The sequence below is a fragment of the Musa acuminata genome, chromosome BXJ1-8 (assembly GCF_036884655.1).
Source record: "Musa acuminata AAA Group cultivar baxijiao chromosome BXJ1-8, Cavendish_Baxijiao_AAA, whole genome shotgun sequence".
Classification (NCBI taxonomy): domain Eukaryota; kingdom Viridiplantae; phylum Streptophyta; class Magnoliopsida; order Zingiberales; family Musaceae; genus Musa; species Musa acuminata.
The window spans coordinates 12061383-12073457 of NC_088334.1; the positions used below are offsets into that span (position 1 = coordinate 12061383).

The 12075-nt window shown below is 39.6% G+C and overlaps 1 protein-coding gene and 1 long non-coding RNA gene across 2 annotated transcripts; both read left to right on the forward strand.

The window, feature by feature from the left end:
* The first annotated feature begins 347 nt into the window (after positions 1–347).
* On the forward strand, positions 348–2572 carry LOC135589012 (SKP1-like protein 1). The gene is made up of 2 exons (XM_065081337.1): positions 348–780; positions 2171–2572. The coding sequence occupies exons 1-2, from the start codon at positions 349–351 to the stop codon at positions 2336–2338; spliced, it is 600 nt and encodes a 199-aa protein (XP_064937409.1). The 5' UTR covers position 348; the 3' UTR covers positions 2339–2572.
* A 2215-nt stretch (positions 2573–4787) lies between these two features.
* Positions 4788–6226, forward strand: LOC108953510 (uncharacterized). The gene is made up of 2 exons (XR_010475909.1): positions 4788–4965; positions 5041–6226. It is a non-coding gene; the product is annotated as an uncharacterized LOC108953510 (long non-coding RNA).
* Positions 6227–12075: the final 5849 nt, after the last annotated feature.

Genomic DNA, 12075 nt, shown 5'->3' on the forward strand with positions numbered 1-12075 from the left:
CATCTCAAATCACGATCACGATAGCAGTTGAGGTCAGTAAATAGAATATTTTGTTTTCTCCTTTGTTATTTCACTGCACCCTCACCTTATTTATGTGTTACGAGAAAAGGCGGGAAAAAGACCCGTTGAGGACATCACCAGTGTCTTGCTTAGGACGGTTGCTCATGAGAAACGTCTGGAATTATCATATTAGCCGTCTGATCATCTCAAATCACGATCAGATTGCAATTGAGGTCAGTAAATAGAAATTTTTGTTTTCTTCTTTGTTATTTCACACGATTTTCCCCTCTATAAATAAACACACACGAGAGGAGAGGAGAAGAGAAGAAAGGAATAAAAGGGGGGAAAATGAAGAGAGAGGCAGAGGAAACTGAGTCACCGCCTCTTGCAAAGAAGAAGAAGGAGATTACCCTGAGAAGCTCAGACGGCGCACTCCTTTCCGCGGACGAGTTCCTGGCAGAGCAGTCGGCCGTGGTCCGTAGAGCTATCAATTCCAATCCTGCTGACATTCCTCTCAACGTTCCCTCCGTCACCGAAAGCGTCCTCCATTTGGTCATCGAATTCTGCAAGAAGCAGGCCGAGTTCACCGCCGAGATTAATGTCGCCGCCAGTGCAGGCAAGAAAGCTAAGGGCGTCATTGTCGATTCCGTAGACAACACTGCAGAAGGTAAGGACGCGATCGCCGTCGATAATGGCACGGCTGCCATAGAGAAGAAGAGGAGGGACTGGGAGGAGGACTTCTTGTTGGTCGACCACGACGTTCTCTACTACCTCATCATGGTGAGGACCCTCTTGCTTGATTTCTTTTGATGTCCCTTGTTCTTGATCTTGATCGACCTCCAATATCTATGCTCCGCCGCATATATGCTACGATTCATGGGTGTATCATTCTCCTTCTTCTTCTTCTCCATCAACTGCAGCTTGTGTTCATTTCTTTCCTATGGATATGCATTGAGCCATTCTTGATTGATCCCTCGTGTTTATGCCACTGCTGGACTATGTTTGGGTAGGCTTTGACCTGGATAGTGGAATTCCATGATATGTTAGGAGTAGGCACGAACGGAAACCAAGATCAAGCAAAGAAACGTTGATTTAGTAGGACGGAATCGGGTGGGTGCTTTAGGTTGTGGACCTGAAGCTAACTTTACTGAAATGGGATCGACATCAAGAATTTTAGCGGAAGATTTTTTGGTGGATGTTGTCATTATATAATATATTATTACTAGTTAGTCCTTGATCTTGTTGGAAAAAGGTTATTTTAAGCTCAATTTTGAGTTATTTATGGAAATTTAGGGATTCTTGAAATTGATTTCTGTAGTACTTTGATGGAAATCGCTTGTAAAGAACAGGTTCGAATTACCTTGATATTTTGAAGGAGTAGAAGATATAGGCCTCAGTCTTGACCTTTTCTAAGGAGTAAAGAGGAAAACCCACCCCCCAAACCTTGCACCAAATGTTGATGTTTCTTAGGGAGTAACAATTAACTTCACGACTCATTGGCATAGAAGAGCTGATGGAATGTAGTCCTAGGATGATGAGTTCATGTTGGGAATGAAGCTAATAGAATTAGATGAAGCAGAACAAGGAAATATATTCTTGAATCTTATTGCTGCAATAGAACTTCTTTACTAGGTTCTTGTAATTTTCTTGACATGTATGTATTACAGTTTGTTGTTGCTACCTCGGTTAAGATGTAGTATGTCATCGGACTGTCTGACAACTTTGTCAAGGATAATACAAGAAGTTTCTGCTTTGTGTTGTCAATGTTATAGATTTTCTTTTTCTGTTTTGTAGTGGTTAAAATTGTCATCCTATATATTCTTTGTTAGAGACTGCTGTTCAAACTTATCCAGAGAAACTGAGAACTTGGAACCCTTGTATTGAATCTCTGCTCATTCTTGCTTGAAATCACTATCTAAACTGAAGATTTCCCAAGAGTAATAATGTCACAGGTTTGTGGGGGATACCTGGTAGTAGATTCATTTTGTTCCCTTGCTCACCTGTTGGTAGTACATGCAACATTGTGTTTCGTCAGAAGCATTGCCTTTAGACTATGAATTTTGAGATCGAATGAAACTGTTCTTATTGAGGTCATGCCACTCCTTTTAGCCAATTCAGGGTGCTACATGTACCAAATCTATCAGAAGAATTAATTGTTCCGATTATGCAGGCTGCAGATGATCTTGAGATCGATAGCCTCCGCAACCTGACATGTAGGAAGCTTGCTGACTTGACGAAGAATAAGAGTCCAGAACAAATCCGAGGGATGTTAGGCATTGATGATGACTTCAGTGAAGAGGAAAAACGAGAGATCATGAAGGAGCTTCAATTGTTTTGAGACTGATGATCTGATGGGCTGCTCATTTGTTGCCAGTGGAGAAGAATATGGAGTATTAGGACAGAATTCTTCTGTTCACTACAGTGGAAACTGAAAACCTGAGTCTATTCCCTCGAATAGAGAAGAAAATAGTAAACCAGAGATTTGATCCATATAATATCAGACTTAGGACCATTGCTTCTCCTTGATCTTTTGTCATATAATCTGAGCATCTACAGGTGTAGCTATTCTTCTTATGTTGATATGCAGCTCGAACTTTTGAATTCCATAAAACTATGGTTGAAACATGGGGAAATTGTACATTTGCATATCCTCTATGTTGCACTTTCTGGAGAGGCTTTCGTGATATAGATTCTGATGAAATGGCGTGGTTCTCTTGGCAGGAAAAGTGGCGTGTGCCTCCGGAGACTCTCTCTGCTTAAGGATTGTGTGTGTCCGCGTCGTGGCACTTTTGCTCAGCTATCCCGTCCTTAGCGTCCATGCAGCACATCACGAGGCGCATGGGTATGGAACAAAACCTCGCGCACAGCCACTGCTTTTCTACTTGTGGTTTCTTTCGCAAAGTAATCCTTACATGAATAATTTAGGGTTAATTTATCTTCTAGTTTGGTGTTACAGCAGCTTCGAAGCTAGTTTTCAGATAAGGTTCCACAAGATGTGCCATTTAGGTTCACTAACTCAGGCTATCCACGTCAACTTAAGGGTCATGTCACTTTCGATAGACTTGTTGTTTTGAGTGTCGGCTTTAAATGGGATTAAGTCTTTCCGTCTCCAGTTATAATTATCAAAAGGTTAAGGGAGCCAAATGAGTCAGAGCCACACATGCTGCATATCACGGTTCGGGTGCCTGACCTCAAGGCACAAGCCATGGAAATGGCATGTCCAACCCTAGAAGTTATCAGAGATTAAGCCAAGTGCAAGTTGGATTTTCTATCTTATTGGGCCATGTGTGAAGATCCAATGATTAAATGGATCTAACTTTAATGATCTATCATGTCCATGCTATTGGATTGGATCGGCCAAACGGGCCAATAGGTTCCGCTGGGCAAATAGGATGTGCACGTAATACGTACTTTAAGGTAACACTTCCGGCACGTAAATGTCTTTTAAAAGGCGGTCGACGCTGCTAAACCAAAGATAATGTAGAAACAGCGGCACGAGTCCCAGCTACGGAGGTCCTTTTCCTTGTGATGGTGGCCGTGCTTTTAGTTGAAATCGCAACTTGGATAGGATGTGGATGTGGGTTGATCTCAGAAAAGCTGGTCGGTGCTCACCCAACCAGAGACACATGGGAGGGGATAATATTCCGCAGAAAAGCGTTTCCCATTACGGGAGAAAGACTAGAAAAGGGTGGCGTGGACCGCTAGGAAAGTCTTCTCTAGGCATAGGACAGGAACCCGAGACAATAAAGTAGCAGAGACTTTGATTGCCTGTGATAAACTTATACTCACCTGCTGGGCAAGATGACGATAAAAAACAATTGGGCTGAGAAGCACGTTTTGTGGTTGGCATTGACCTGTTTTGGACACGAAAGTCTCTATCTAAGAAAACTGACCCTTCTTTCCTTCTTTTTTGATTATTTAAAAGGAAAAGAATACTGTGCTTATTAAGAAACCCAAGACCGTAAAAATGCTGACTTCCGATCTCATGTTTTTCCCGTTTCCTAACACGTTGAGATTCGTCCACACTCATCCTTTGCTTCTCAAGTCGTAGAAAATAATTGTGCAGACTCCCAACTCCCCGTGCCTCCCAAGTCATGCCTTTGGAAACCTGAAGTGGGGAATCATCTACGCCAAAGAAAGCCAAAACACTCGACCAAACCTTGGTTGCCTCACATCGTTCACTTCGAAAAAGATATCAAATCTAATTCCTAACAAGCGCACACAAGGTTTCGGCCGTTGGCTTGCGATGAACATGTTAGATCTTTTTCATTCTGGGTCGTTAGTTATTATGGTTGCCCAGTGCATCATTCATCCTCCATCTTCTATATGGCTGCCTGGCGAAGCTTCCAAGATGGATCAAAAATATTAGATATATATATATATATATATGTATATATAATGTATATATACAGACAGACAGACACTTGTATACAAGAATCAAGTGGCACCAAAGCATACGCGGGCAGCATCCATCACTTTCCGCGTGCCCCGGTCGAGGAGGCTCGAGAGCGATAGCTACGGTCGGATGGAGGTGCATCTCTCCTGGATCGGACGGTCCACAACGAAAGGTCGGTGGCCGTCCTCGTTTAATTAACTCACTTAAATTATTGTGCTTGTCCCGCGATTCCAAGTAGGAGAGAGAACCCTCGGTCGTCACAGCTCCTACAGTCCTACTTTAATCATCACTCGTCCTATTTCATCATGTTGTTTAAAACAAAGACAGTAAGATCGTCCCCCATGTCCTTGTATAAAACAGCAACTGCAACATCTCAGAATCATAGGTGAGGAGAGGAGAGGAGAGGAGAGGAGGGGATGGGCGGGGGGAGGAACTCCTCGTTGTTCGTTCGTACTCCTTTGGTGGCTGGTACCTGAGGACGGGAGGAGGAGTATTTATCGATTGCTTTCTGCAACCAATCTATACTCACAAACCAGATCATTGATAGGAATAATAGATCTGATCTTCCTGTGTGTGTGTGTGTGGTTTTTTTTTGGGATTAGGAAGACGTACATATATAACACCGATCTGTATGGTTTGTACAGCCTTTTGCTTCCGTTGCTATATACCACCACCACCACCTCTTCGAGGAGCTCCATGGACAGCATCCTCCTCGACCAGTCCCAGGTGAACCCAAGAAAAGTTTCTCTTGACGTCGCTGCTGATTCCGGAGGAAGGTTTGTGCCGAGAGCTATACACGGTTCTCTCGGCTCCTATTCTTCCTTGACCCAACATTTACCAGACCATCATGCTGCAGTAGGTGGCTTCCGGTCATGCGTGTCGCAGCCTCTGCAGCCGCCGCAGCGGCAGCTGCTTTATGCTTCTCTTCCCTCTTCGTTTTGCGTTGATCTAATGGGAGGAGTGCCTCCTCCTCACCATCATCATCTCCCTCCTCTACCACACCTTCAACAACCGCCTCTTCTCCCCCTTCCCTTGACCAAATCAGCAACCCTTCCCCCGTCTCCCAAGGTGACCAGAACGAACACCGGTACCGGGATGGCTCGGTCGAGAGACCACAGGACGAAGCCGAAGCCTTGGGCGAGTTCAAAGAAGGAAACACAGCCGTCGACCAAGGCCGCTGTTCAACCCCGCGAGCCAAAAGACGAGCCCCAGAAGACGATGAGAGAGGGGGTGGCCATCGTGTCCAACAACGGGGAAGGGAAGGAGGAAGAAGAGGAGGAGATCTATATGGAGTCCATTTACTCGCTCTCTCCGCCTCCGGCCAACCTTCCTCTGCCTAGTTTCCTTCTTACCAGGCACAGGGCCGCCTGTAACACCCAAGTTATCATGGAAGGTGGTGCTGGTGGCCGCGGTTGAGTGGACGCCGAAGCCGACGACGTCCTCCACCCCAAGAAAAAAAAACATTGTCGTGATATTTCCTTTCCTTTTTTTTTTTTTTTTTCTAATTCCACGTTTCGGCAGACTTCAATTGCTGAATCATGGGAATGCAAGTTATGAAGGGGAAGAAGGGCCATAGTTTTGTGATAGCCCTTCTTGTCTATGGAAGTGTGGATCAAGGTCATCGTCCTGTATGTATCCTCTTTTTATTGGGTTAAGATAGGGTCTGTGTCCATCGCTCGCTGTGTGTTCACTTCTTATGGCCTTCTTTTAAGTAAGGCTTGGAAAACCTGGGAGCCCCTCCCTCGATTTGCTTTGTTCACTCTTTAGCTTTAATCGCTGTACCCACTGTGGTTTTGTAGTATAAATAAACAGACTATGTTTCTTTCTTTACCCTATTATCATGATGTCTAAGTTCTGATATAGCATTGGGACGCCCCAATGTCCTATTTGCAAGTGCTGCTTCTAACCATCTCCTTGCAAAACATACACAACAGTATCTTTCTCCTGCGCTCTTTCCTTGATGAAACTTACGTCAAGTATTAATACTCGGGCGGCGGAATTCCAATATACGCCCCTAATAGAAGCCATATCTTCACTTCGCACGCAACTTTGGCAGCAGTGAAGATCCAAGTCAAAATAATTGAAGGGAGGAGAAAAGAAAGAATCATTGGCCTTGTCGACTCACAACGAAAACAAATGAGAACTCACAGATACGACCCCATAACTGATGGGATAAAAAAATAAATTTATATATGAATAAATATAAGCATATTGTAAGATACAGTAGAATTAAGCAACAAATCCTTCCGACGGCTAAAAATCACGAGGTAAATCAAAGAAAATTTATTATAAAAATAATATATATATAAATCTTAAAGTCTATTGTTCAAAATCCAAGTAACATTCGTAAGAGAATAATTAAGATACAAGGATTATGTTACTATGCATAATATCTAAAATCTTTCCAAATGATCACAGTAAAAATACGTAAATCTAATCTAACTTGAGATGAGAACACTGTTTGGATGGTTGAGATTAGCCTATGTGTTGTTCTTATCTTCTTTCATTTCCTTCTTCTCTTATTTTTCTGTCCTCAATTGTCACTGTTGCTTCTCTCTTTTTCACAGCCACCACTGTCCCTTTTTTCTATCCTAGCCGTCACACATCTTGGTTAAAGGAGTTAGGATTTAGGTTAAAAGAGAAGGGATTTTAATAGCTATGGGCTATGGGTTATTAAAACCCACTATGGGCTAAACTAATGGGCTATCTGCCCAACAACCTCCCCCTTCAACTCATAAGGGGGGCTATCTCATGACTCCTCTATGTGAAGCCATATCGATCAATCATCTTTTTATCTCCTACCTTTCTTTCGGTAAGATCTTTGTCAATATGTCTGTTTTATTATCATTTGTGTGAATTTTTTGAAGTTGCAATTGCTTCTTTTTAAGTACATTTCGAATCTAGTAATATCTGACATCTATATGCTTTGATTTGGAATGAAAGGTTGAGTTCTTACACAAATAAATGACGCTCTGGTTGTTATAATGCACTATATAATTTTCTTGTTTCAGCCCCAATTCTTATAAGAATTCTTTCAATTATAATATTTCTTTGCAAACCTCTGTAGCAACGATATATTCTATCTCTGTGGTGGAGAAAGCAATACACCTTTACAATCTGGATTGCTATGATATAACTTCCCTTGCAAAAGTGAGTACAAAACCTGATGTAGACTTCTTCGTATCAATATATCTTGTCGTATTTGCATCTATATAACCTATCAACATAGATGATCTATATCCAAAGCTTAAACAAACCTTAAAGCTCCCTATGAGATATCTAAAAATTTACTTTATTATTGCCTAATACTCATTGCTTGAATTTACAAGAAATCTGCTAGTAACACCCACTGCATATACGATGTCCGGCCCTGTAAATACCATCGCATATATTAAACTTCCAATTGACATTTTATCTTTCTCCTTATCACTTGACGGATTGTGCTCTAAGCATAACTTAAAGTGGCATGAGAGGAGAACTAACTAGCTTTGTATTTCTCATACTGAACCTTTTCAATACATTCTCGATGTATTTCTACTATGACAACCAAATCTTTTTGTTTTTTCTATCATGAAAAATCTGTATGTCCAGTATTTATTTTGCTAGCCTTATGTCCTTCATTACAAAGGATTCACTAAGTTCTTTCTTTAACTTGTCAATTGTAAACATATCTTTCCCAAGGATAAACATGTCATCAATATAAAGTAAGAGAATAATAAAATCCTCACCAAACCATTTGATATACACACAATTATCTGAAGCCATTCTTTTATATTTATTTTTAATCATAAATGAATCAAACTTTCTGTACGACTATCTTCGAGCTTGCTTCATACCAAACAAGCTCTTTCTCAACTTGTAGACAAAATTTTCTTTACCTTTGACTTTAAAACATTCTAGTTGCTCCATATAAATTTCCTCCTCCAAATCACTATGAAGGAAAGTTGTCTTCATATCTAACTGCTCAACCTCTATGTTCAAGCTAGTAGCAATACCAAGAGCGACACGAATAGAATACATTTTAATAACAGAAGAAAAAATATCTTCAAAGTCAATACCTTTCCTTTGACCAAAGTCTTTCACAACCAATATAGCTTTATACTTTAGTTGAGAATAATATTCTTGAGTCTTCAACCTGAAAACGTACTTGTTCTTCAAAGCCTTCATTCCCTTTGGTAGTTGCATCAAATCATATGTGTGGTTCTTTTGTAGAGCATTCATCTCTTCATACATAGCAACTAATCACTTCCTTTTCTGCTCACTTTTAACTACTTCTTGGTAACTCTCTGGTTCACCTGCATCAGTAAGTATCATATACTCATCTGTAAAGTATCTTTTGGAAGATTGGCATTATCCAGAAGATCTTCTCAACTGAGGTTTAGTGGGAAGTTGCTCTCCAACTACTTCTTGCTCAACATGTCCTATAGGTAAATTAACATCGGGCTATACACCATATTCCTACATATCTCCCCATCACCCTAATATATTGGAGGAGTAGCTAAGTCATAATCTACTAATCCTTCTGCATAAATCTTGGCTGGTGCCTCCTTCAAATCCTCAAGGGTTTGATCCTTAAAAAAGACAAAATCTCTGTTTCTAAATACTTTATGCTTTTCTGGATCCCAAAACCTATAACCAAATTGATCATATGAGTAGTCAAGAAAAATATATTCTTTTGTCTTACCATCCAACTTGGACCTCTCATTGTTTGGAACGTGTGCAAATGCACGATTACCAAACACTCTCAAATTCCTATAGGAAACATCTTTCCCTGACCATGCTTACTCTACAAAATCATCATCTAGGATTATACAGGGTGACAAGTTGATCACATCAACTGTAGTCCTCAAAGTCTCATCTCAAAACTTTTTGGGTAGCTTGGCTTATGAAAGTATACATTTTATCTTTTCTATGATAGTGTGGATCATACTATTTGTAATTGCATTATGCTGAGGTGTACTAGGAATAGTCATCTTATGGTAGATGTCATGTGATCTGCAATAATCATCAAACAATCTTGTGTACTCACCACCATTATCTGATTATATGCATTTCAATTGCCTTTTTGTCTTCTTTTCAACTCTGGTATGAAACTCTTTGAAGATGTTAATAATTTGATCTTTAGTGTTCATAACATATACCAAACTTTCTTGAAAAAATCATCTATAAAAGTGATAAAATAAAGTGCGCCACTAATACCAAGAACATTAACAGATCCGTCAATAGTTTTTATCCTCAAAGGACCACATACATCTATATAAACATGGTCCAAGACATGCATTTTTTTAGATAAAACAGAACTAGCAAAGGAAACTCTATGTTGTTTATCAACCAAACAATCAATACAAGGGTTTATACATGTACCTTTGAGGTCTGGCAATACCTCTCTCTGGAAAGAACTTACAGCCCCTTCTCGCTTATGTGTCCTAGTCGTTGATATCATAACTCAATGCTGAAGTCTTTCTCTATAACATTCAACTGCTCGCCACAAGCTTTAGCCTACAAGCTGTACAAAGTATGATATTTCTTCCCACTAGCTATAATAAGAGAACCCTTACTAAGCTTTCATTGTCCTTTGTGAAATCTACTATCAAAGTCTTCATCATCTAGCCTTCCAAGTGAAATTAAATTCAGTCTCAAGTCAATCACATGCGTCACATCCTTAAGCACTAACTTGCAGCCAAGATTGATCTTTATGTAGATATCACCCATGCCGATGATGTCTATCATGTCATAGTTGTCCATCTTAACAATATCAAAATTTCCAAACCTGTAGGTAGCAAAAAAACTCCCTCCATAGTGTAGCATGAAAAGAAGTACATGTATCAATCATATTGATTCTCGTAATGTCCTTTCTCACAACAATTGTAATAAACAATATCTTTTCTTGATATTGACTTGCTTCTATCCGTGCATGAGCCGCTTCTATCCTTGGACTTTATTATTTGTTCTCTAAGATAAGTACTTGTGAATCAATCTGAGATATTACTGAATTCTTTCTTCTCAACTCCTCATTCAACAAACTGTTTGTTACTTGACTCATAATGACAACACCATCCGGTGCAGAATTATAAAAGAAAACCACTATTGCCTTCCAACTTTTTGGCAATGAATTGAGAAGTAACAATGCTTGTAACTTATTATCAAGAGACATTTTCATAGAGGATAACTAGTTTGTGATACTGTATATTTCATTCAAATGCTCAGCAATAGAAGTGTCCTCTTTATATTTCAGGTTCACAAGTTTTCTAATCAAGAAAGCTTTGTTGTCAGTCGTTTTTCTTTCATAGAGATATTTTAACTTTTTCTAAAGAAAGTATGTAGAACTTTCAGTAGAAATATAGTGAAAGATACTGTCATCGAGCCACTATCGAATAAACCCTATTTTTTAGTTTAACCTCTTCCACTCATCATTTATCATAGTTGTGGGCTTTGTATTATCCTCTTGCAATGGTCCATACAAATCTTTGTAATACAAGATATCTTCCATTCTTGATTTTCATATCATCAAATCATTTCTATTCAAGCTAATCATGTGAGGAACACTACCTACCTCCATGTTCGAACACAAAAATTAAATACCACTAAAACCCTGTCTTAACACCAGTTGATGGGATGAAAAGAGAATTTTTATATACGAATAAGTATAAGACATAAAACATAATTAAATTGAAATCACAATCAAATAGGATACCAAGATTTACGTGAAAAACCCTTCCAACGTGAAAGATAAAAACCATAGGGCAAGTCAAAGAAAATCCACTATAAGAATGCTGAATATACAAATCTCAAAGTCTTTTACCAAAAACTCAAGCAATAATCACAAAAGAATAACTGGGATACAAGGATTATGTCACTGTACATAATATCCAAAATCTTCGTAAGTAATCATAGCAAGAATCCACTATAAATATAATCTAATATGAGATTAGAACACTAATTGAATAATTGAGATCAACCTATACAGTATCCTTGTCTTCTTCCCTTACTTTTTTCTCTCTTATTTTTCTACCCTCCATTGTTATCGTTGCTTCTCTTTTTTTCACAACCATGCTGTCCTCTTTTTCTACCTTTAACTGTCGAGCCTCTTGGTTAAAAGAACTAGAATTTAGATTAAAAAAAAAGATTTTAATAGCTGTGAGCTATAAGTTATTAAAGCCTTGTGTTACGACCTAGTCGAACCTGTTTGCATATAGAAGTCTTTAAATTCTTGGTTTCATGAATCATGCTTGCACGCGTCCAAAGAGGACGCAAAAAGCAACAAGAAGATGTTCGACAATAACCAAGAATGTGTGGATCCAACACACCCAATGTTCAAGCATTATTCCACACGCCTAAAAAGCTCAGGCTGGGACTGGTATGTTACCATATAGGAACTCGACGGATGGGGCTTCAAAACTTCGAGCCCATCAAGGTTCTAATTACGTGGTGCACACCGAGTTCTATATACTTCAGGCATCGCACTAGTTTAACAGAGGGCTTCATTCATCACACTATCCAGAGGTTTGGTCAGCCACCCAGACCACTACCACGTAGAAAATTTCCGAAGTGCTAGCTCATTTGTTTTTAGTAAAATACCTAATGTCTGCTCATGCTGGCTGCATCCTACTTTTGCATTGTTGTTCTTGAAAATATTTTGCATCCCTTTCTAGCACTGATTTACATAAGCTAATTACATA

Bases quoted from the DNA above. Each gene is read 5' to 3' on its own strand.
- LOC135589012 (XM_065081337.1), top strand. From the start codon at position 349: ATGAAGAGAGAGGCAGAGGAAACTGAGTCACCGCCTCTTGCAAAGAAG. The intron at 781-2,170 runs GTGAGGACCCTC...CCGATTATGCAG, and splicing joins TTCTCTACTACCTCATCATG to GCTGCAGATGATCTTGAGAT.